At 39.8% G+C, this 25,164-nt stretch overlaps 1 protein-coding gene across 1 annotated transcript in view; it reads right to left on the bottom strand.

Moving 5' to 3' along the window:
- MDN1 (midasin AAA ATPase 1) overlaps positions 1–25,164 on the bottom strand; it is a 145,364-nt gene that overhangs the window by 112,249 nt on the left and 7,951 nt on the right. Inside the window, exons 2-11 of the mRNA XM_012182781.4 lie at positions 24,257–24,483; positions 15,851–16,075; positions 15,386–15,493; positions 15,114–15,306; positions 10,587–10,829; positions 10,221–10,352; positions 7,330–7,433; positions 5,771–5,885; positions 2,697–2,890; positions 1,307–1,388 (exon numbers count right to left, since the gene is read on the bottom strand). Coding sequence (XP_012038171.3) covers positions 1,307–1,388; positions 2,697–2,890; positions 5,771–5,885; positions 7,330–7,433; positions 10,221–10,352; positions 10,587–10,829; positions 15,114–15,306; positions 15,386–15,493; positions 15,851–16,075; positions 24,257–24,483 — 1,623 coding nt within the window. The remainder of the gene's footprint in view (positions 1–1,306; positions 1,389–2,696; positions 2,891–5,770; positions 5,886–7,329; positions 7,434–10,220; positions 10,353–10,586; positions 10,830–15,113; positions 15,307–15,385; positions 15,494–15,850; positions 16,076–24,256; positions 24,484–25,164) is intronic.

Raw genomic sequence — 25,164 nt, 5'->3', positions numbered from 1 at the left:
AACGTATGAGTGAATAAATGAAATGTGGTATATCAATACAATGAAATGTTACTCAGACATAAAGAGAATGAAGTACTGACTCATGCTACAACATGGATTAACCAAGAGAATATGCTGAGTGAAAGAAGATAAAAGGGTCACCTAATATATGATTTCATTTATATGAAATGTCCAGAATAAGCAAATCTATAGACAGGAGGTAGATTAGTGACTGTCAAAGGCTGCAGAGAGAAGAAAAATAGGCATGATGGTTGACGGTTACAAGGTTTCTTTTTGAGGTGATGAAAATGTTCTAGAATTACTTAGTGGTGACGTTGCATAATTCTATAAATATACTAAAATACACTGAATTGTACACCTTAAGAGAGTCAATTTTATGGGCCGTCAAACACACACACACACACACACACACACACACACTCTCTCTCTCTCTCTCTAAAATAGAGACTAAAGAAGATCCTCCCCCTGTAGGAAGATGAAAAATGTAGGAGGACGGGAAGGAAATTTCGGAGATTCAAGGACTGGCACACAGCACTTCAGGGTCTGGCTTGATTAAGTGTGTGCTCTGAATCAGGGTTCTTTCTACTTAAAGTACCTTCACCAGAGATACTGCTCACCACAACAGGTCACTATCCTTTCCTTAATTCTAGCTGACAGACACGGTAACACTTTATAGTCAAAACGGGTCAATGTTTTAAGAGCCCAAAGATCTTCAGGCGGTACCACTTTTATTCTTAACCAGGTGGAAATAAATCTCTCTCTGTTCTTACTGAATATGGCAGAGCTGTAATTCAACAGCGCTTCCCTCTTGCACAACACACTTTCCCCCCAGCCCAGCATACAAGAACAGACTTTATAATCCACATACCTTTCTCTGGACTAAAGTTAAAAAGGCCCTGCTGGGGCAAGTGGTGGGATCAGACAAGTACAAATCTGTCAAACAGACTAAGAAATTATACATAGAAATTAATACTAAACATCTTAGAAACTCTTTTTGCCTTACAATAGTATTACCACCTGGGGGATTTTTTTCCTTTCATTTAAGCTTTAATTTCAGCATCTGTTTTACTCTATTTCAAACTAGACTTATTTGAAATTAGGGGTAACCCATTTCAAGAGTCACAAAACATTTATCATGCTCACTTAGCGCTAAGACAACTTTAGTTCAGTTTTAACTAGCTAGAGATATACAAAGTACCTACACCATAGAAAAACTTTCTGATAATAGTCAAGAGACAGAAAATAACAGTGGAAATTAGCAGCCTTGCAGAGCACAGAGAAAACAAGCAGGAAGACTATATCTTACCTCTTGAAAAATATTTAACGATGCTGATGAAGACAGACTGTCAAAGCTGTGGGCAATCCTATTACACCAATTAAGTAGATCCCTTAAAAAAAAAAAAAGAAGGTAAGAAATAAAAAAACACAGGTCAAAGATATCAAAGGTATCAGAGTTTATTTAGGTCTGGGAACGTCTGACCACAGACTCTCCCTTTTTCTGGCAACTGAATATAAACAGTGTTAAGTCAGGAAAAAGTGTAAGTGGATCCTTTCCTTACCTCTACCAGGAAGCAACCTATAATTCATTTCTCCCCCATCCATACCAGACAAGGTAGCAAGAGACAGGAGCAATTAACTCTCAGAGCAAACTTAAGGGGAGCTGCCCATTCCCAATTCTCACTTCTCGAAGAGCAAGTCAACCACTGCAAATGTAGCTCAAAGGAAGAGAATTTACTATATACAGCAAAACCCAAAAACCTTATTTACGACCCCATTTGTCCCAACAGGACATCCAGTGAAAAAACCATGTCAGTAGTTTTCCAACTTTTTCCACTATTTCCGAATTTAAAGTTATTTGTTAAACTTCCAATTATAATTCCTAGGGATGCAATGTACAGCATAATAATTATAATTAACACTGCTGTATGTTATATATGGGAGAAGGCAATGGCAACCCACTCCAGTACTCTTGCCTGGCAAATTCCATGGATGGAGGAACCTGGTAGGCTGCAGTCCATGGGGTCACTAGGAGTTGGACACGACTGAGCGACTTCACTTTCACTTTTCACTTTCATGCATTGGAGAAGGAAATGGCAACCCACTCCAGTGTTCTTGCCTGGAGAATCCCAGGGACAGGGGAGCCTGGTGAGCTGCCAACAGCAGCAGGATGTTATATATGAAGAGTTGTTACATTATCACAAGAAAAGAATTGTTTTTTACTATTTAACTTAGTATCTGTGAGATGATGGAGGTTCACTCAACTTGTAGTCATCATTCCACATGCATGTAATCATTATCCTATATGCCATAAACTTATAGAGCTGTCAGTTATAGCTCAATAAAACTGTAAGAAAAAAGTTATTTTTTAAAGCTAACATAATATTATTTTCATAAGCCTTCCCATTCAGTAACTATAGATCTCAAACAGATTAGAGACTGCTGCTGCTGCTGCTAAGTCGCTACAGTCGTGTCCGACTCTGTGCGACCCCATAGATGGCAGCCCACCAGGCTCCACCATCCCTGGGATTCTCCAGGCAAGAACACTGGAGTGGGTTGCCATTTTCCTTCTCCAGATTAGAGACTGAGAACGTCTAATTTCAAAATCAGACTTCTTGTAACCATTCAGTTTGAGCTGCTAAGAACTTCTGAGAGAAGCAATTTTTAAAATACCAACCCAAAAGCGGTTAGCCCAATACCTGAGAGACAATTCTCTTCCCTCAAGGCTTAGTCTCTTGTTTTCTTGTCTTGCTTCTGGAACCTCCTCTGGTGCCTGTTCCCCTCCAACAGAACTTTCGCTCAGACAGTGATGCTTCTCTCCAATAAGTTGGAAATAAATATCAAGCAGGTGATCGGTTGCTGCTGATAAGCTGGGATATCTATTTTGAAGAACCTGACAGAGGAGAAAAAAAGCAAAAAATAAAATAAAATAAAATTAGCAGCAGACAAAGTGATTTTTAAAAGCACACCAAGAATGACTTTCTCTAGGAGATCTGTCATCTTGACCAAGTGTAAAAACTTCCACCTTCACCCACTACCTCCAACCCCCCAAAGACTATGACTTCTTCCTGACCAGAACTGTTATCTGGCAATCTCATGACCTATCACACAGCTTTGGGTACAGAAGCTTGATGGGAAAGACGTCTCAAACAACATGGGCATCCAAAGCCCATGCACTTCAAGTACTACATACTCTGATTGTTTTAAAGACAATTGCAGTACCATCATTAAGTCATTTCTTAGCCAAAAGCACCAATGAAATAGTTTAGTGGGAAAGGAAACAAAAGTTTTTTTTTTAAAGTAGAACACAGCAAAAGGAGCTAGTGTTAAAGTCCTGATAAAAAGTAGTTTTTATCAGACAGTAGAATTTAGAAAGCAAAGATCTAGTCCAATTCACTTCAATAATTATTAAGAATTCTGTGCAGCATTAATACTTGGTGGCCATAATATCATAATATTTATGATATGGATTTGTTAAATCTACTTGAGAAGAAAAATATCACGTATTAGAAATATTATGAGCTAATATATTTAAATTAGCTTAAGAAGTATACCATGATTCCAATTTATATTAATATATGAAATATCAACATATTTTTTATATATTAAAGAGGTAAAGTCCACATATTTACAAAGATAAAGAACTAAAATCTTTTAATAGTATCACTTTAAGTATTAGATCTCACAGGTTTTAATTTCTTCATACCTTTCTGTTAAATTGGGAGATTTTACAAATTTTAATATTTCAAATGTATTAAAAATTAAGTAAAGACAGAAGTGAATAATAAAATCAACAAATTCATTTTATTTGCTACACATGCGGATCTTTCAAAGAGAGAATAAACATGTTCTGTGTATAGACGGAACATTTTCAAAACTGACCATATTTATGGACTGTGGCTACCATAAACAAAATACATACTTCCATCACCCATAAAACAAAACAAGAGTTCCCTTGTGATCACACCCTTCCCCAGCACCCCTGTCCCTGGAATCATGAATCTGATTCCAATCAGCACAGTGCTGCTTTCAAATTTCTCATATACATGGCATCACACAGGATGTAGCGCATAGTTTGGCTTCTCTTACTCAGCATCATGGTTTTGAAATTCACCCAAGCATCACTGTATGTATCAGTAGTTCCCTATATTTTACTGCTGAGGAGTAATTCCATCATATGAACATGTATACTTATGATCATGGTGAGGGAAAAAAGCTATTTTTACTTGAAAAAAACCTAGGTTTAACACTTTAGTAGGGCTCGGTTATTTAGGAAAAAAGTTCTGAATAGTGATTTATATGTACCAACCAATTAGTCATTTTCTACCTCAGAGAAAAAATATCTTTTGTTATTACCATAAATGTCAGAATATAAACAGAATATCACATGATAAACTAATCTGACATGGTATGCTTATCAATATTTAAACGTTTGAAAACAAAACATTTAAAGGACTACAACAGCCAAAGAAAAAAAGAGGGGTATTATGTCAGAGCAATACAATAGACATGAATTGTGACGCATGGAACGGATGCCAGGGGCACCAAAGCTGAGTAGGTTCCTGGTGGAGCTTACAGTTGAGAGCAGCAAGAGAGGGAGAGGAAGACGTATAGACACGCAAGTATACAACTGAGAACTACAGTGAGATAAGAATCTCACAAAGCTACAGAGATTCAAAATTCACACCATCAAGGCCAGGGTTCTTAGAAATCATATGAAGGTTGATCCAGTAATTGGTGCCCTCTGAAAACCCCTCTGTTAATAAACACTTAGATGCTATTAATAGATAAAATATTTTGGGTTGTCTGGTGCCACTTATTTATGTAAAAATTTACACCAAGAAAGAGGAAAGTGACCCTGCCATGCCTGAATGTTCACTGACAATACTTTATTTGCTACTGTCCAAAGTGCAGTGCTGGGAGACAGAAAGCTGCCCAAGTGAGAAGGCAGACGCAGAGGAGGAGAGAGCCTGGCAGCATAGAGTGAGGCACACCGCTTGGGGGTCACAGAGAACCAGGGATACTACAAAGTGAGCTAATGTATAAAGCCTTTCACCAAGTCATCTCAGTTTCCATTAAGGTCCAGATGGAAATGCACATGAAGTTGTTAAGTGCGAAAGATACTAGTTACAATCAACTTAGCAAAAATAAAAAGATCCTTTGAGGACAACTGCGGAAATTCTCATGTGGTCTGAGAATGAAGTGCTACTGAGGAGTAATAATTCATTTTATTGGCTATAATATTGATATTGTGGTTACATATGGAAATGCCCTTAGAGATGCATCAAAGTATTAAAGGGTGAAATGCTGCGAGGTTTGCTTTCAAATATATTAGCAAATAAAAAGTACTAGATGAAGTTAATATAGTAAAATGTTAGCACATTAACTGTTAAATTTAGAGTGGTGAGTATTTTCGTGACTCACTGGGCTATTTCTCTTCTCTGCATAGTCTGAAACTTTTAAAATAGGAATTCCCTGGCAGCTCAGTGGTAAAGAATCTGCCTGCCACATGGGTTTGATCCCTGCGTTGGGAAGATCCCTTGAAAAAGAAAATGGCAACCTACTCCATGATTCTTGCCTGGGAAATCCCATGGACCTAGAAGAGACTAGTGGCTACAGTCCATGGGGTTGCAAAAAGCTGAACACAACTTAGCAACTAAACAACAACAGAGCTGATTCACTTCTTTGTATAGTGGAAACTAACACAACACTGAAACTTTTAATATAAATGAAAAGTAAAAAAGAAAAGCACTGATACTTTCAAATGACATACCTCATTTAGTTCTGCCTTATCCATATTATCCAGGTGAATTTTGGTCCAGTATTTGTCTAGCAGAGTAGCATGACTATTTAGTGGTCGATACCAATTTCCTCCACAGCTCAGCAATCTGTATTACAAAATAAAAAGCAGAGTCACACAAAGTTCTTAAGTTTTAATCTTAAATTATGCCCCTGGTTATCCCTTGCGATTCATTGTGTCACATCTGAATAAAACTCACAGTTCCTTCTGGTGTCAAGACACTATTATGCTAGGCTTACAGGGAGGATGACAATGAAATGCTGCCACTGACTCGGCTTTGACTATTTTCCTGGGGAGAGTAATAGAGCTTTAACCAAGTTATTTTCAAATTACTGCAAACAGTCCTATTAGGCATTTTGATCTCAAAAACATGTTTCTTTTTATTAAGATGTATCTTCAGGAAAAAGAAAACAAACCAAGACCCATAGCACTAAAAATAAGTTCACTGCTTATTTACCAAAAGCTATAGTACCTAAAACTATTTAAAATACCCAGAAGACAAGGAATAGTTATTGAACACATATTCTGGGCAAGCCACAGGCTTACACTTAAGCCATTAATTTAATCCTCATAACAACTGCCCTGAGGGAACAGTGATCTTCTTTTCCTCTAACTGCAAGGAAGAATCATAAGGAAGAGAAAGAAAAGTGTCTCTTGCTCACTCAACTATGACTACAAATGGCAAAACCAAGAAATGAACTGAAGTTGGTGTGACATCCTTGTATGATGTCTCAGGACTTTCCAGGAAAGAACTTCACTATCACTGTGAATAAAAACAGGTTCTATTAAAACTATCAGGGTCTAGCAAGGTGCTCCTTGAAGACGGTTAGATCAGCTCTGCACTCCATCTGGGAGTGAATGTTCACAGAGGTACAGTATACACTAACATCATCACTAAACACAGTGTAGCATTAGTTTCCCTCTTGGGCATTTTAAGATCTTGGAGAAACTGTACAGGTAGTAGGAAATAAGCCACTGCCTTCACATTGTTTTAAAATGTAGATAAGGACATAAACATAAGTTTCTTTAGGTTTTATTCCTTGGTTGATGCTTATCTTCAACTTATTTATTTAAACTGCTTGATGTCTACATGGCTTCATTTGCATTAGCGCCACCATCATGGTTGGGCACTCCACCATGTGACAGGTCTTTAGTGCAAGTCATTTCACCTAAACTTTACAACTTACACCAAGCTGTAAAGCAGGCATTATTGGTCCCATCAGAATCAGCCAAGCAAGGTACATACAGATACAAAAAGTCAGTGTCAGGATTCAAATCCAGGGCCACCTGACAACTGTCATTTCTGATTATGTCTGAAAATATGAAAACAAGGTTTTGAAGACTGGTTTTATTTTCTAAATTAATTATCTCCATGAAAAACAGTCGGGAATGAGAAGGTTGGGCCTGTTCCAACTAACCTTGTTTAAACGCCCAGAGAACTCTATTCCTGGACTTGCGTGCTCAGCACTCTAGTATGTGGACTCATGAGCCAGAGGCTCCATCATGGAAACAAAAAGGTTAATAGGACATACCTCCTGGTTGCAAAGAACTGAAATCCAGGAGCCACCTTCACACAGTCACCTCGGCCAGGAATCAAGAGCTCTCCATTCTCCAAGAGAGGGATCAGCACAGAAATCTAAATCACAAAATTCCAGGAACAAAGCTATAAAGACAGAAGTAGCAAAACAAAAACAAAAACAAAACCAGCCCTCTAACCAAATGACAAACACATACTTAAAGGAAACGCTACTTCTCACAGCATAAACTGGGGTCAAAGCAGGTGGGAATACTGGAGTCAACTACACTCCAGCAGAACAACTTACTTGTTCAACATTCACTGGGTGCCTACTATGGACCAGAATCAAGCAAGACACTAGAACTCCAGACACGACTGAGGCATTACAGCCTCGCGTCTGATGGGAGGTAGCTGGCAAACTACCACACAGCCTAACTGGTGTGACCCCAAGCGATGAACAAAACACCACGTGAAAACAGGCTGTCGATGAGTGTGGAGCGGATGAGAAGCAAGGCAGTGAAGCCACCCTAGAGGTAATGCCATTCGCCGAGTCTTAAAGTGGAACAGAAATTAGTCCAGTTTGGTGGGAAAGGAACGGCACAATCACTCTAGGTAAAAATATTAAAATGAATAAAAACATACATGCCTAAGAGTGTGGCCTGAGAAGAGTCTGTGATGGTTAGGGTAGAATGTGCACATGAAGTAGTGAAAAAATACTAGGCTTACGAGACAGAGGATAAAAGCTCTTCTGTGCTGAGCTAAGAAGTTTGAACTTTTTCATGAGAGTGGTTGAGAGGATTTTATTCAGGAGAAAAAAGCTTTATTTTACGTTTTAGAAAATGAACTATACAACAATATGGAAGATAAACTGAAAGGAAGCCAGCCTGGATGGAAAGAAGTGAAAAAACATATCAGTCAAGTAACAAAGGCAAGATGGCAAGATAGATTAGACAGAGACAAAAACAAGAAGCCCTGTGCTAAGGCAGCAGGCCAGGGGGGAACAGAGTAAGAGATAAAAAGCACTCAGCAGCATCAGACTGAGTGAGTGGGAGACGAGAGGAAGGAGACAGCAAAGTTCTTTCTGGCTTGGCTATTACGTGTCAGGAAAGGTTGTTCTGGGAAAACAGCAGACAAGGTCCATTTTGAACATCCTAAAACCTGCACCCACTAAGGAATCTAAGTAGAGATTTTCTGAGAAAAGTATGGACTAGACATATGGATGTAGGGGATGGGAGTTTAAGGACGAAGTTTTGAAAAACAAAGTAAGAAGAACAAAGAGCCAAGAAAGAGGGTTCTAAAATATCAACATAATTTTATTAAGCATCATTAATTCATACATGGCTAGGAGTAGAAAGGGAAAGTCATAGAGGGGCAACTCCAAGGTAACAATGAAACTTGAAACAAAAGGCAACAATCCTGAATGAGATCTATAAAAGCTACCTTGAAACAGTAATGGGTTCACTACTAGCTGAGTTCTGGAAATAACAAAATAATAATCAAGGGAAGGTGTATTTTTGAGTAAATACAACTTTACTATAATGGTAAGTTTAAACATAATCAACTGAATAAACATACCCTCTGGAATCAAATGTAGTAACAAAAGGGGAATGGAACACAAAACGGAACTCAAAGAATTTTCTGATGTACTAGACATGACCCAAGTGATGACAAGAACAAGTCAGAAAGCAACAGCTTAGTCTTGAATCTGGACTTGGTCATCAAAGCATGTACTTAGCAATGGGACAGGGACAGACACCTATGCTTCATCATGACCTGAATGGAAAATCCCTTCTGTTCATCTAACTTTTTTGGCTCAAATTCTATGATTCATAATCCTAATGACTTCTCAGGTATCCTGAGGTCTAAAAAAATTTGTCCAGGAAAGAGAGCATTAGGAAGGGCTAAGACTCAACAAATACTTTTAAGTTGGCCTTGTAATTTATAATTCAGTTTCACTGTAAAGTCTCCTTGGTAGGAGTCATCCCCGGCTTATCAAGAAAACTAAGTTCCAGCCCTATAAAACTTAGCGTTAAAATCTTAGAACATAGTGGTAACACCAGGCCAATAACCCCATTACATCTTTACCTCAGACTCTGAAATATGCATGTGTCATAAGACACACATATTTATAGCCACCCTTTCCCCTTCATATCTCCCTAAACCCAAAGACCTGCCCCACCTCTCCTCCTTCCTCCCTATCTCCTCTTTCAATCCAAGAGGGTAAAGTCCATATAGAGGTAGCTTTGACGTTAAAGAAAACTAAAACCAATCTTGGGAAAGTCTACCCACAGAAAGATTGTTTTCATTTTGCAATACATTTTAGGGTGGGAGTTGGGTGGTGGGGGGGATGTCATAGTTCACAGAATACAGAAGACACAGGGACTGACTGCCTCCATTGCTAAATTTCATACACATAGAAGAGTGATCTTTTTAAAAAGTCGGAAATACACATCCAGTTTATTTTCCTTAATTGAACAAAGACAAGCAGGCACTTGTAACATCATCTTTTCCTTCCTGTGTCCTCAGCTCACTACTCTACAGATGCCACAGCTGGGGAGTGGACTTCAAAGTTCTCAATGTATCTGTATCATGCATAAGATGTTTCCCACTGAGCCTATTCTTAGAAAGGCTGTGATACTGATCACATTTTTAACTAAACGAGGAAAAAAATATACTGAGAAATTGATCACACATTCAACTATTAAAGGAAACAGGATAAGCAGAATTTTACTGATTTTCTATCAAACAAGAGATCAGCCTGGTAATCCAAGAACTCAAATAGATTAGGTGGATAATCAACATATCATCTCTAACGAAATAGCCTGTGTTGTTTAAATAATGCCCCAGAATCACTATTAACACAATTTGAAGACAAGAAATTAGTGAGTTACTGTGGAGATGACGTACCACGTCCAAGGGGGCATAGTCAATATCCTCCAGAAGGATCCAGTGTCCCTTGGTGGCTGCCTGTGTCAAGGTCCCAGGCTGCCACACAAACTCCCCTGGCACATCTGTGCAGCGATACATTCCCAACAGCATCTGTAGAAAGAAGATGAAGTACTTACTGAAACCACACACCTGAGGTGCCAGTGCCGCACCCTAAGATTAGTTCCAATAAACTTTTACAGGGTTATAATGGGCACCTGAGGTTTTATAGCATGATCCCCTCTGTTAGGAGGAATATCAGTTATTTCAGTTTCTTAGCAAAAACAATATTTTAAAGCAAATATTCAAAGCACGTTCACCCACCAAAATCTGCCATTTCTTAGTTACCTTACTGTCAGTCTGATCTCCAAGTTGGACTTTGAGAAGTTGAGGCGGCTTCCTTCTACCTGTCATTGCAGCTAAATGTTCAACTAATGAAGTTTTGCCACATCCAATTGGTCCTTCTAACAACACAGCCTTCTGAGAAGCCACTGCCATAGCCAGGGTCTGAAGATTTTTGCACACTGAGTCGACCAGCACGTAAGACCTAAAGGTCAGCTCCTGTTCACGAGAAGAACTCCTACTACTCGCCTAAGGAGACAAGTGAGAAATAAAAGGCACATCAAGAAGAGTCTTTCTACCAAAGGCACAGGTTAATTTCTACAACAACTGACTTTTACATAAACCTCTGCCAATAAATTAGTAGTACAGGATCTATAGTAACAAGCATGTATCAAAAGTAAGGATCAGGCTTTTTCCCTTTCCTGTCTCTCATCCTAGTGAGAGGGGTGGGAACTTACTAACAAATATAAGAAAACCTCTCCCAAACCAAAAAAGGTGATACATAGTGAGTGGGAGCAAATCTCATCTATCATGACTGGATTTTCATTTTTCTTCCTCTCACCATATTCTAGGATTTCATGTCTAAGATCAAGAATGCACACAATACACTTATTAGACAATCATGGAAGTAAAGACATTAATTTTTTTCCAGGTACAATAAAGAATACCAGGGATTTAATTTTTTTTTAATTTATTTAAGTATAGTTGATTAACAATGTTGTGTTAATTTAGCTATACAACAAAGTGATTCAACTACACATATATACATTCTTTTATACTCTTTTCCATTATGGTTAATCACAGAATACTGAATAAAGTTCCCAGTACTATATATCCACTATATAGCCTGCATAACAGAAATACACACACATACACTAAACTATGGGCATACCTCAAAGATTTTGCAGGTTCAATTCCAAACCACAGCAATAAAACAAATATAATAAACCAAGACACACAAAACGTTCAGTTTCCCAGTGCATATAAAAGTTATGTTTACACTAAACTCTGGTCCATTAAGTGTGCAATAGTTTTATGTCTAAAAAACAATGTATACACCTTTATTTAAAAAACATTTTATTGCTAAGAAAGCTAACCATCATCTGAGACTTCACTGAATTGAAATCTTTGCAACAGTGGCAAAGATCATCAGTCACAGATCACCATAACAAATATAATAGTAATTCAGTTCAGTTCAGTTGCTCAGTTGTGTCTGACTCTTTGCGACCCCATGAATCCCAGCACGCCAGGCCTCCCTGTCCATTACCAACTCCCGGAGTTCACTCAGACTCACGTCCATCGAGTCCGTGATGCTATCAAGCCATCTCATCCTGTCATCCCCTTCTCCTCCTGCCCCCAAATCCCTCCCAGCATCAGAGTCTTTTCCAATGAGTCAACTCTTCGCATGAGGTAGCCAAAGGACTGGAGTTTCAGCTTTAGCATCATTCCCTCCAAAGAAATCCCAGGGTTGATCTCCTTCAGAATGGACTGGCTGGATCTCCTTGCAGTCCAAGGGACTCTCAACAGTCTTCTCCAACACCACAGTTCAAAAGCATCAATTCTTCGGCACTCAGCCTTCTTCACAGTCCAACTCTCACATCCATACATGACCACAGGAAAAACCATAGCCTTGACTAGACAGACCTTTGTTGGCAAAGTAATGTCTCTGCTTTTGAATGTACTATCTAGGTTGGTCATAACTTTTCTTCCAAGGAGTAAGCGTCTTTTAATTTCATGGCTGCAGTCACCATCTGCAGTGATTTTAGAGCCCAAAAAAATACAGTCTGACACTATTTCCACTGTTTCCCCATCTATTTGCTATGAAGTGACGGGACCAGATGCCATGATCTTAATTTTCTGAATGTTGAGCTTTAAGCCAACTTTTTCACTCTCCTCTTTCACTTTCATCAACAGGCTTTTAGTTCCTCTTCACTTTCTGCCATAAGGGTGGTGTCATCTGCATATCTGAGGTGATTGATATTTCTCACGGCAATCTTGATTCCAGCTTGTGCTTCTTCCAGCCCAGCGTTTCTCATGATGTACTCTGCATAAAAGTTAAATAAGCAGGATGACAATATACAGTCTGGACGTACTCCTTTTCCTATTTGGAACCAGTCTGTTGTTCTGTGTCCAATTCTAACTGTTGCTTCATGACCTACACATAGGTTTCTCAAGAGGCACGTCAGGTGGTCTGGTATGCCCATCTCTTTCAGAATTTTCCACAGTTTATTGTGATCCACACAGTCAAAGGCTTTGGCATAGTCAATAAAGCAGAAGTAGATGTTTTTCTGGAACTCTCTTGCTTTTTCCATAGTAATTAAACAGTTTTAAATATTGCAAGAATTACCAAAATGTGACAGAGAAACACTAAGTGAGCAAATGCTGTTGGGAAAATGGTACCACGAGACTTGCTCAAGCCACAACCCTTCAGTTTGTAAAAAACAAAACAAACAAAAAACCATGCACCATCCATGAGTGCAATAAAGCAAGGCATGCCTATTTAATTAAAGATATTTTTATATTACAACAATAATAATTATTATATATAATACATTACAATAAATTATTTAATTAATAATTAAGAAATAACATGGTATCTGGGAATTACTTCAAAATAATACGTGTGAGCAGTGTTCAGAAATATAAATGCAACATAACTGACCATGAATTTATAATTACTGAAGCTGAATGATTACATGTGAATTTATTATACTACTATTTCTACTCTGGAATATGTTTAACATTTTCCGTAACAAAAAGTAAAATAATAATCATAATCATAACGCACCCAATATGTTTAATGGGATGGGGGAGCCTGGTGGGCTGCCGTCCATGGGGTCGCACAGAGTCAGAAACAACTGAAGCGACCTAGTAGCAGCAGCAGCAAGATGAAAAGTTCTGGAGCTTGTTTGTGCAACAATGTAAACATACTCAACAATACTGAGGAGTACATTTAAAAATGTTAAAAGATGGTGAACATTACGTTCATTTTACCACAACTTTTAAAAAATTTAATAATAAGCTACCTACTGATACAGAAAAAAAGGATCTCTTGGAAGAGTGCAGTGATTATGAACTTTTAAGGAATGATAACTTCTCAAACAGAGCTTGTCCCCTAGAGATATGTAAGGACAAAATGAGATTCAGGGCTGGAAGCTGCTGAACTTTCTGCGGAGCTGTTACTCCCAGCAGCTAGCAGACTGGGCTGTAGCTCCAGGTTGCACTTCTGCCCCAGTGCTCTGCCACTGCCATCCACTATCAAGCCCATCCCAACCCAAATCCTTCCCTGTGTTAAAGTGCTAATGCTCCAAACCTAACCTATATTGTTGTTGTTTGTTGTTCACTCACCAAGTCATGTCCTGACTCTGCGACTCCATGGACTGCAGCACACCAGGCTTCCCTGTCCTTCACTATCTCCTGGAGTTTGCTCAAACTCCTGTTCACTGAGTCAGTGATGCCATCCAACCATCTCATCCTCTGTCTACGTTAGGATCTGTCTACATTAGGAGAGTGGTTAAAGATGGGTGGGGAAGTCTTCCTGACCACAGGGAAATACCAGGGGCTTTGGAAATACTGCTGTCTCAGTGCTGGCAACACATATATCTAGTTTATGAATTATCATGCAGCTGTACACTCAAGAGGTGCACTTTTTTCTAATCCTTTTCATTGTACTTCCCAGGTACAAACTGACGGTCAAGCAATGACCCAGAACTTGTTCCAGGGAGAAAACTAGGTAGATCTGATGAACCGACTAAAGACTGCTGGGGAAAAACAGAGTGGCCTTTGAGCCACTTTCTTGGAAAGGTCATTTACTATGGCAGGGGACAAGCTCACTGCAGATGCAGGCCTCCCACACCATAGGCAGAGAATACCGTGACAGAAAGAAGCTGCTGGCAATAACAGCCGGGCCAAGCCCTGTCTCTGCCAAAGGGCAGCCCAAGGGCCCTGGACAAGTCACTCTGTCTTGTGGTACGAAGCTTCATTAGTGTCTGACTCTTTGCCACCCTATGGACCATAGCCCACCAGGTTCCTTTGTCCATGGGAATTCTCCAAGCAAGAAAACTGGAGTGGGTTGCCATACCCTTCTCCAGGGGATCTTCCCCACCCAAGGATCAAACCCACATGTCTTAAGTTTCATTCATTGGCAGGTGGGTTCTTTACCACTAGTGTCACCTGAGAAGCCCCATTCTGCCTTAGTTTTATATAAATATGGCATCACGGTGTCCAACTTCAAACAGCTGCTGAAGCAGGTAAACAAACAAGTCATATATGGAGGAGTTTTGCTCAAGTTAAGAGCCTGATGCACAGGCATCATCATGATTTCTAATTCCACACTAAACAGAGACAATGGGACTATCAGAGAGGAGGGTCCTGGGTGAATTCTCTACTCTCTCCCTGAATACTTCTCTAAGTGGAACAGTAATTTGGCAAGCTCAATTTTGCTCACACATAAAACACAAAGCCCAGCCAAGGAAAAATACACACTCAGTGTTTAGCTGGAAGAGGGCAAACCTACCACTGATGTCAACGTACCTGCTCTTCAGGGGCTGGCGGTTGCCCAGGCAACACCACACCACAGACAGCAGTGACCCTGGAGGAGAGGTCTGCCGAAACAAGGTGTCCTGTGGAGTACTGCAGCTCCTTGTCCTTCCGCCAAAGGGGTGTGTCTGGATTGGCCAACACCAAGGCCTTCTCCAAGTCCTGCAGCTGGGCCTCCTCAAGTAACCTGAGAGAATTAGGAGCTCATCAATGGCTCTAACGCCCAGTAAAGCCACGCAGACATCTCTAGGAATGCTCTTGCTTACCTTAACCTGAAATGGATCAGTTCTTCACTATTAAAAATCTTCTTAAGGAATGATAACTTGTGCTCTTCATTCATACAGGTGACCAAAGCAAGACAATTGGCTGTGTACCTGGAGAAAACCAAAGTATATAAACTCAGGATCTGCAGCGGAGTCTAAAGAATAAAGAAAATTTACTAGCCAACTGAACACCCAAACAGGAAATCTTTTGGAATTTAACACAGGGAAAGGTAGAAATCACAATCGAGCACAGTGAATTCACTTGATGGAACATAAGAATAATGGAATTCCACTCATGTTATCTGATTTCCCTCTGAAATGACACATGAAAGGGAGCAAAACCCCAAAGGCACCAAAACAAAAACAACATATTTTAAATGGTTTCCTTTTCCTCTTCATGCACACAACTCCAGGGTCCTGCAACTGTCCCCATACTAGAAGAACAGGAACAGCCCACCAGCTACGTACCAGCGGACCAAGGTGTCATGGCTCCTGAGGAGTGGGACGCACACACTCCAGTCCCAGAGGTCCCGGAACACAGACTGCTCTTGCTGCAGAAACTTGTAAGCTGCCTCCATTAGGTCCCGAAGTTTCATCCGCCTGCGCCCATACCGGACTGGATTTGCATCTGAACTCTCCAGGAAGAGCCTCTGAAAGACTGGAGACGTGTCCTTGAAATACCTCAGGGCAAACCTTCAGAAAGAAAGAGAGTTTTTAATTGGTTGGTAAGAATATTATAGCGTATATATATATATATATCCATTTTTTAATGGAATAAAACGACAGAGTGTAATGGTACCTCTCAAGAGTTTACAAGCCAAAAAGAGATGAATGCTTAAAGCCACCTAGTTCTAAGATTGTATTCTGCTTGAGTTCAGGAACCAGAATTGCAGCATGAGATATCTAACAGGAAACAAAAACCACAAGAACTTATCACAAGTGTTTACTACTGAAACTACACTCATTTTCAACAAGTATTTATTGACTTCTCACTATGAGTCAGGCACTGTTTCAGACACCGTGTTAAGTCCTGGAGGTACAAAACCAAGCAGATACCTCCCCTGAGGGAGCTTGCTATCTGGGAAGGAAGGGAGCCACAGAAACAAAGTGAAGCACGAAGAACATGAATTCAACGGAATCTGAGAAAGTCAAGAAGATGCTTTGGTTGCATCTTAAAAGATGAAGAGGAGACCTTCATGAAATACAAAGGTAGTAAGACATACAAAAGCTACAAGACGTACAGAAAATAATGACGGCAATAATAAGTCCTGCTATATAAGTAATTACTTTTAATGTAACTAGTTTACTCCCAATCAAAAGACACAGATTGAATGGATTAAAAAAAAAAAAAAACAGCATCAGACAATATGCTACATACAAGAAACCCACTCTGGATCTAAGGCGACACATAGGCTGAAAGTGAGGAGATGAAGGAAAAAAAAAATCTATGCAAATGGTAACCCAAAGGGAGCAGGAATGACTATATTGATATCAGTCAAACAGGCTTTAAATATATGGAATAATAAGAAAGAAAATCAATAAGGAAACAGAGAACTTGAACAATACTACAGAGCGAAGGGATCTAACAGGCAGGTACAGAATACTCTACCCAACAACAGAAGAATATATATTCTTCTCACATGCACATGGAACATTCTCCAGAATAGAGCACATGTAAGGACACAAAACAACTCTTAAAAGACTTTAAATTACTGAAATGACACACAATACCTTTTCTATAATTATACAAATTACAATGGAATGAAACTAGAAAGCGACAGCAGAAAGAAAACTGGAAAAAACTCAAATACATGAAAATTAAACAACACACTCTTAAACAACTGATGGATCAAATAAGTTACAAGGAAAATTAGAGAGGACCTTGAAACAAGTGAAAAAAAAATACAACACACCAAAACCTATGGGATACAACAAAAGCAATGCTGAGAGCAAAGTTTATAGCTACAAACATGTATACTTAAAAAGATCTCAAGCTAACAACCTAACTTTATACCTCAAATAACTAAAAAAATAAATAAATAAAGAATAAACCCAAAGCTAACAAAAGAAAGGAAGTAATAAAGACTAAAAGTACAGACAGAAACTAGAAAAGCAACAGGGAGAAATAATCAACAAAACTAACAACTGGTTTTTGAACAGATCAAGAAAAGTGATAAACTCTGAAGTTAACTAAGAAAAAAATAAAAGATTCAAAAAACAACAATCAGGGGACTTCTCTGGAGGTCCAGTGGTTAAGACTCCATGCTCCCAATGCAGGGGGCATAGGTTCCATCCTTGGTTGGGGAACTAAGATCTCACAAACAAAAAAAACTCACACAAAAAAAACCCAGCAGTCAGAAATGAAAGAGGGGACATTGTGGATGCCACAAAAATAAAACAGGTTACAAGGAATACTGTGAGGGAATTTCCTGCAGATTGGACTCTGCGCTTCCACGGCAGGGGGCATGGGTTTCATCACTGGTCAGGGAACTAAGATCCTGCATCCCACGCTGTATGGCCAGAAAATAAAGATTCAGTTGTGGCTGGGAAGGGACCCATGGCAGGAGTGTGTGAAGGGGCAGTGGTGTTGGGGGGGGCCTGCAGGGGAGGGGGAAGGTGGGCTGCTGTCAGCAGCACATGTGGAACCAACAAGCAGCAGCAAACAAGTAGGCAGATAAGCAGTAGCCAAGGCATCAACCTGATCCACGAGGCCTCTGAGGATAAGGGGAAGTGAACAGAGTGGACTGGCAACGGCCCTAAGCCTGTGCGGCAAGCAAGGAAGAGACTGGTCCACTGGAAGCATGCAAAAAGAGGCCTGGTTGACATTCCCTGCTGAACTTAGTTGACTACTGTACCCTTTTCTCTAGAGACCCTTAATTTTTAGAGAATGCTCTAAAATTCTGATCTAACCAATGATGGATGGACCAATAAAGCACACTTAGCCAGAGAATAACAAAATCAGATTCTTCCCTAGAGAAAATTCGAGAATACGGAGAATGATCTCTTTCCAAGGATAAGACTAAGAGTCGTAAGGTCTAAAATGCAACAAGGAACACCATTCCTGTTAAATATCCAACCTTAGAGGAGTCACTTACTTGGGCAACTCATCACACTCTTTCATGCATCTAGAGGGAAGACCTGGAGTTCAGTTCTGGCCCTGACATTTAGAACAACTTAGTTCACTCAGCTAACCCCTCTGAAGATCTGAAATGGAACTAACAGAGCCTGAATAGGTCACAGTACAAAGATCAAAAGAATAATGCTTACCTACTTAAACATCCTAAAGCCTATATAAACATATGTTATTACTAAAATACCACCATTCAGTTCCAAAATCCACACTCCTAATTCCCACAGCAGATCCACAACATTTTCATGCTCAAGGCTGTTAATGTCTTATTATACATCAAAAATTCAGGAAACAACCTATTTGCCCAACAAAGGGATAAGAAGTGATAAAATACTACACAACTTTTGAAACAGTTTTATTTACTGAGGCAAAGATAGCCATATGTGACTAAATTTAAAAACAAGATTCAGGTTAAAAATTATAGTATGTATTTTTATTAGAATTAGTATGTAACCAAATGTTTTTTAGTTATATTAAAATTGTGTTTTAAAAATATGTGCACAAATGTTCTAAAATTTGCTGTGGTAATGGTTGCATCTATTGGCAAATATATAAAAACCCAATGAATTGTACACTTTTGTGGTATATAAACTACATTTCAATTAAGCAATTTTTAAAATATATGCATATAAAAATCGATGTGCACACTCTGAGATGGGTGTAACTATAAGAAAAAGAAAAGGGATTTGGGAGAAAAAATACCAAATTATCTCTGAAGAGAATTTCAGGGTGGAGAGGACCTTATCCATGGGGGATGTGATCCAAGGCCCCTGGTGGATATCTGTAACCACGGATAGTACTGAACTCTGTACACACTGTTTTTTCCTATACATACATACTTACGATAAAGTTTAATTGTTTTTTACAATTTTATATTGAGTGCTACTTGAATATAGTGCTTCTGTAATCAAAAGATCATATTCTCTTTCTCAGAAGAATGCTACCAGAATTCTCAGAGGGAGAAAGGAAATTTAAAATGAAGTATGTGTTGCCTTTCCAGCACTCCTGAACACAGTTTTGAAGCAGAGGTGTAGAAAAGCGTAACTACTTTTGGTTCCTCCTTCAGTTCTATGCACGCCTGATTTCAGCATGACTGTCCATATGTAGACAGCACTGTACACATGAAGCATGCTCTCCCACAGCATTCTATCTGCTACTGTTCACAAAAGACCATTACTAGGCCCACCCATACTACTCTTTCCAAAGACAGAGCACTGATGTGGAGCCACATGTCCAGGACAAACTGACAGCAAATGAGAAACCGAAGCCAAGAAATTAACCTAGTGCAACCCAAATCAACTTGGGTGATTATAGTAATCCCCTTTATCCATGAGGGATGTGATCCAAGACCCCTGGTGGATATCTGTAACCATGGACAGTACTGAACTCCGTACACACTATTTTTTCCTATACACACATACTTATGATAAAGTTTAATTTATAAATCAGCCATACGATATCCAAATTGTCAGTATCACTACTCTCCTGCTTTGGGGCCATTATTAAGTAAAATAAAGGTTACTTGAACACAAGCACTTCAACACCACAGCCCAGGTGGCTACTAAGTGACAAGTGGGTAGGCAGCAAAAAAAAGCATGGATATGCTAGAGAAAGAGATGCTTCATGCTCTAGGCAAGACACTACAAGATTCCATCACACTACTCAGAACAGCATGCAACTTGCAACCTATGAACTGTCTCTGGAATTTTTCACTTAATTTTTTTGGATATGATTGACTTCAGGCAACTGAAACCATGGGAAATGAAACCACTGATAATGAAACCACAGATAAAGGAGGAATGCTATATTCTTTTCCTCCTGGGAATATAAATATAATCATTAGCTCTAACATGCTGTTCAGATCAAGTTCTGTATAAATCAGTCAACAAATACATGAATGAGGATGAGTGGGCAACACCACAAAGTAGGAAAAAAGAGTGTGGTCTCTGGAGGCAGCTAAACCTAGGACTGAATTCCAGCTCTGCCACTTTCTAGTAAGGGGACTTAGGGCAAGTTATTTACGAGTGGTTATTCTTCATCACTAATGAAAGGCAGCTTTCACAAGATTTGCAAGCCATGGCTGAAAGGACTTGCAAGAACCAGGGAGTGGGGAGAAACAAGAAAGGGAGAGAGCAAACTAAAACAAAAAGCAAAGGACTAAAAGATGCAAAATATGAGTAAGGTACAATCAGAACTTAAAAATAAGGTTACACTCCTGAGAGAACACTAAAGGGGAAAAAAATATCAACACATAATGTGTACATTGGGGGCTTCCCTGGTGGCTCAGCGGTAAAGAATATACCTGTCAATGCAGGACACACAGGTTTGATCTCTGAATCAGAAAGATCTCCTGGAGAAGGAAATGGTAACCCCCTCCAGTATTCTATCCGGGAAAATCCTATGGAAAGAGGAGCCTGGGGTCGCAAAAGAGTCAAACACAATTAAGTGACTAAACAACAACAATGTAGAACCTTAACCATCTGAAACCATTTACAAAGTTACAGCTGAAGAAATCTGGGAACACAGAACCGAGTTAGGAAGAGGACTAAAAAAGATTTTCTAAAATTAGAACTTTGAAACCAAAACTAGTATATCAGAATAGAGAAAGCATCAACAGACCAAGAGTGTTCTCAGAGTCCTGACAAAGAATCTGCCAAAGAGTAAAACATGCACTGAAGGACTGATGATGCAGAAATGGTAATGAATAACAACAACAAAATGGTAATTATGTGAGGTAATGGCTGTATTAACTGTTACTGTAGTAAATATCTTGCAATATGTATCTCAAATCTCCACAGTGTACACCTTCAACTTACACAAAAATGTTTTATGTCAATTATATCTCAATAAAGCTGAGGGGGAGGAGGGACCAGGAATGCATAAGCAAGGGAATCGAAAGAAAGACCTTGTTACTACTGAGATACCTGATGGAAACTCCAAATAGGTAGGCACTCTGGCCTCAGAAAGAGGTGTGAACTGGAAAATGAATGTCATTACAATAAGAGGAAGCCTGACTGGGTTCCTCCCCTCTGGTCTCTCTCAAAGATTTTCATCCCCATCCCATCTCTCATCTCTTCATTCTTCCCTCCTTACTCTTCCTCCACAATCTGACAGTAGGAAACGCTATTTCCAAGAGGATAACACACTCATTTTTCTTAATTTAATGACTTCTTGCTCCCCTTAAGTATTTGGTTCACACCTCTATTAACATATTGCATCCTGCTGTTTCCAAGTACAGAAACTCATTATGTGTGACTTGCTCACTCCCACCATGTGACCCAGAGCTCAAAGAGAGGACTCCTATATTTATCTACTGAATGAATGACTGCATCCTATCTAGATATAGTAGGTATAATCCTAATATACTAGGTAATTTCCTCCAGAGGAAATTTAGAGCACAAGTGAAACTAATCAGCTACATTTTTTAAAACTAAAAATCAAAACCCCATTCCACATCACGACCTATAGTTCATTGTATGTCCTTCCTGACTCATCATTCACACACATTTACACATGGTGCTTTTGTTTTTCTTTTTTGCTTATCTTTAAGTTACTCTGTGGTGTTGGAGAAGACTCTTGAGAGTCCCTTGGACTGCAAAGAGATCCAACCAGTCCATTCTGAAGGAGATCAGCCCTGGTTTCTTTGGAAGGAATGATGCTGAAGCTAAAACTCCAGTACTTTGGCCACCTCATGTGAAGAGTTGGCTCATTGGAAAAGACTCTGATGCTGGGAGGGATTGGGGGCAGGAGAAAAAGGGGACGACAGAGGATGAGATGGCTGGATGGCATCACTGACTCGATTGACGTGAGTAACTCCGGGGGTTGGTGATAGACAGGGAGGCCTGGCGTGCTATGATTCACAGGGTCACAAAGAGTCGGACATGACTGAGCGACTGAACTGAACTGAAGTTACTCTAACACAGGCACGTTATATAATTTTTGGAACAAGGTGGGAGCATAAATAAAACCTATTGCCTTGGCAAAATGAAAAGAAAAAGTAGTGGTGCCTCACATTCATTTATTAAGAACATAAAATTGAAGCTGATGGGAAACCAGATGTAGCTACTCTATCATTTTAGTGATTCTCAAACACAATCTGAAAACACTCTACCACTAAGGCTTAAGAGAAGTGGGAGTTCAGTTACTCACAGGTCAATCCTACCAGGGAAGCAGAGAACAGTCAGCACATCTTGTGAAACAGTACCACAGTCAAGTACACCTAAGTGATGAAAGCAGCTAGTGAGGCCACAATCTGGATCCTCAATCAACCTAGAGAACAGGTTCCTGACACCACATATGATGGTGACCTGCTCTGTATGTTTTAGTTTCCTCAAACAACTAGGCCCATTTTTTCCTCCTCTTTTAGAAAAGCTCACACAAATTACAGTTCCCTAAAATCTTCATTTCTTATTCCCTCATCAAAGGATCAGACTAGAGATTATACTTGCAGGAAAGCCATACTTGCAGGAAACATATTATGTTGATGCAGACTAATAAGAAGGGATGCTCTACTGAGTGAAGTCAGATACGAGAAAAACAATGTCACGTGATATTGCTTATATGAAGAATCTAAAAAAAAAAATGGTACTAACGGACCTATTTATAAAACAGAATTTGAATCACAGATATAGAGAACAAACATGATTACCAAGGGGGAAAGGAGGTTGAGGGGGATAAATTGGGAGACTGATATTGACGTATATACAATACTATATATAAAACAGATAATAAAAACGTACTTTACAGCACAGGGAAGTCTTTGATATTCTGTAATGATCTATATGGGAATGGAGTCCAGAAGAGAATGGATATATGCATGTATATGGCTGATTTGGGCTTCCCTTGTGACTCAGCTGATAAAGAACCTGCCTGAAACATGGGAGACCTGGGTTAGGAAGATCCCCTGGAGAAGGGAACGGCCACCCACTCCAGTGTTCTGGCCTGGAAAATCCCAAGGACTATCCATGGAATTGCAAAGAGTTGGACACAATTGAGCGACTTTCACTCACACTCACTTAGCTGCCTCTTGTGACTATTCCACACAAACCTATCAATTTGAGAGAACCAGGTGCAGTGGCACGTGTCTATAGAACCAGCTAGCTGGAAGCTGAAGAAGGAAGATGGCTCGAGTGAGGAGTTCTGGGCTGTGAGACGCTCTGCCCACTGGGCATCCACGCTAAGTTTGGCTCACTGGGATGACCCCAAGGGAACAAGAGATCAGCAGATTGCCTAAGGAAGGATGAACCAGCCCAAGCTGGACAGACAGGAAGTGAAGTGAGAAATGCATTAGAATCCAGTTCTAACACAACTTCTTATCACACTTTGGATGTGAACAGATTTATAGAAAGTGGGAAAAGACATGAGAGATCTTGTAACCCACCCCCTACAGCTGCTCCAGCAAGAATCTCACACATCTGAAGTGGATGCTGTAAGTGCCTCACCTAAAACTCATTTAAATCCATCTTATATGCCTTTCTTGCCAGATGACAGAATCCTTGAGGGTAGGGGAGATATCCTGGTCATATTCTCCAGACCTATCTTGATGACCAAGGCTTCAAACCTAGTAAATGGTCACCGAATTGAGCTGGATAAATGGCTTCTTCTGTGACTATTTTTATAAAACACTCCTTTCTCCCCTTTCTGTATTTTCCTTCCTCATCTCAGCTCAGACTCCTCCTTACTTCCAACAGAGTGTAGGGTCTACCATCTCAAGGAGAAACATGAAGAATAAAACCATTACTCACGGGAGGACGTCAGGATGGTTACCAATGAGTTTGCTCATCGACACACAGAGCCGTTCGTGTAAATCATGGTTGACCTGGCCTCCGGCTTTAATGGCTTCAGCATTCCTTTCCAACAAATCCAAAAGGAGAGGGCGCAGCTGGCGGCCAATCAGCACAGTACAGTCCTTATCCAGAAGTAACTGTGCTAAGGTATTCAAGATACACTGGCGATCTTGAGGTGTCCACACCTGAGAAAGGCAAAACAAATTCATTTGTGACTGCCACAGGACAGAGTCCTAGCTTATATTCAACTTCCAGACTTCACAACTGAGTTCATTTTACAAAACACAGTGGGGTTTCTTTGCAACAGGACTAGTGAATCAAATGTAAACTGAAAGTCGCTCAGTTGTGTCTGACTCTTTGCCATCCCACGGACTATACAGTCCATGGAATTCTCCAGGCTAGAATACTGAAGTGGGTAGCCTTTCCCTTCTCCAAGAGATCTTCCTCACTCAGGGATCGAACCCAGGTCTCCCACATTGCAGGTGGACGCTTTACTAGCTGAGCCACAAGGAAAGCCCCAATCAAATGTAAAGGCTGTAACAAATAAGTTTCAGCCCACTGGGGTTTGAGGTAAAAAGACTGACATCAGGATTCCATGTAAAAATGCTTGACAGCTTCAGCTTCCTTGAAAAGGAATCAGTTGCAGAGTCACAACAGATCTGTTGCAGAGTCATAATAGTTTCCAGGGAATCCAGTGCTTCCCCCAACTCCTTTGTCTGGAAGGAAAACAATAGTTAAATGAGGAAAAAGTACAGTTACTATGCAAAACTGCCAACTCTCTTGAGGAAAGAATAGATATAAGAAATCAATTCCTGGAAATGAATGAAGACCTATCCCCATGAAGACATCAGACTTTAATTAATAAA

Source organism: Ovis aries, chromosome 8 (assembly GCF_016772045.2).
Source record: "Ovis aries strain OAR_USU_Benz2616 breed Rambouillet chromosome 8, ARS-UI_Ramb_v3.0, whole genome shotgun sequence".
Taxonomy (NCBI): Eukaryota; Metazoa; Chordata; class Mammalia; order Artiodactyla; family Bovidae; genus Ovis; species Ovis aries.
The sequence above is the reverse complement of the archived record's forward strand: the minus strand, read 5'-3'. Positions and strand labels throughout refer to the sequence as shown.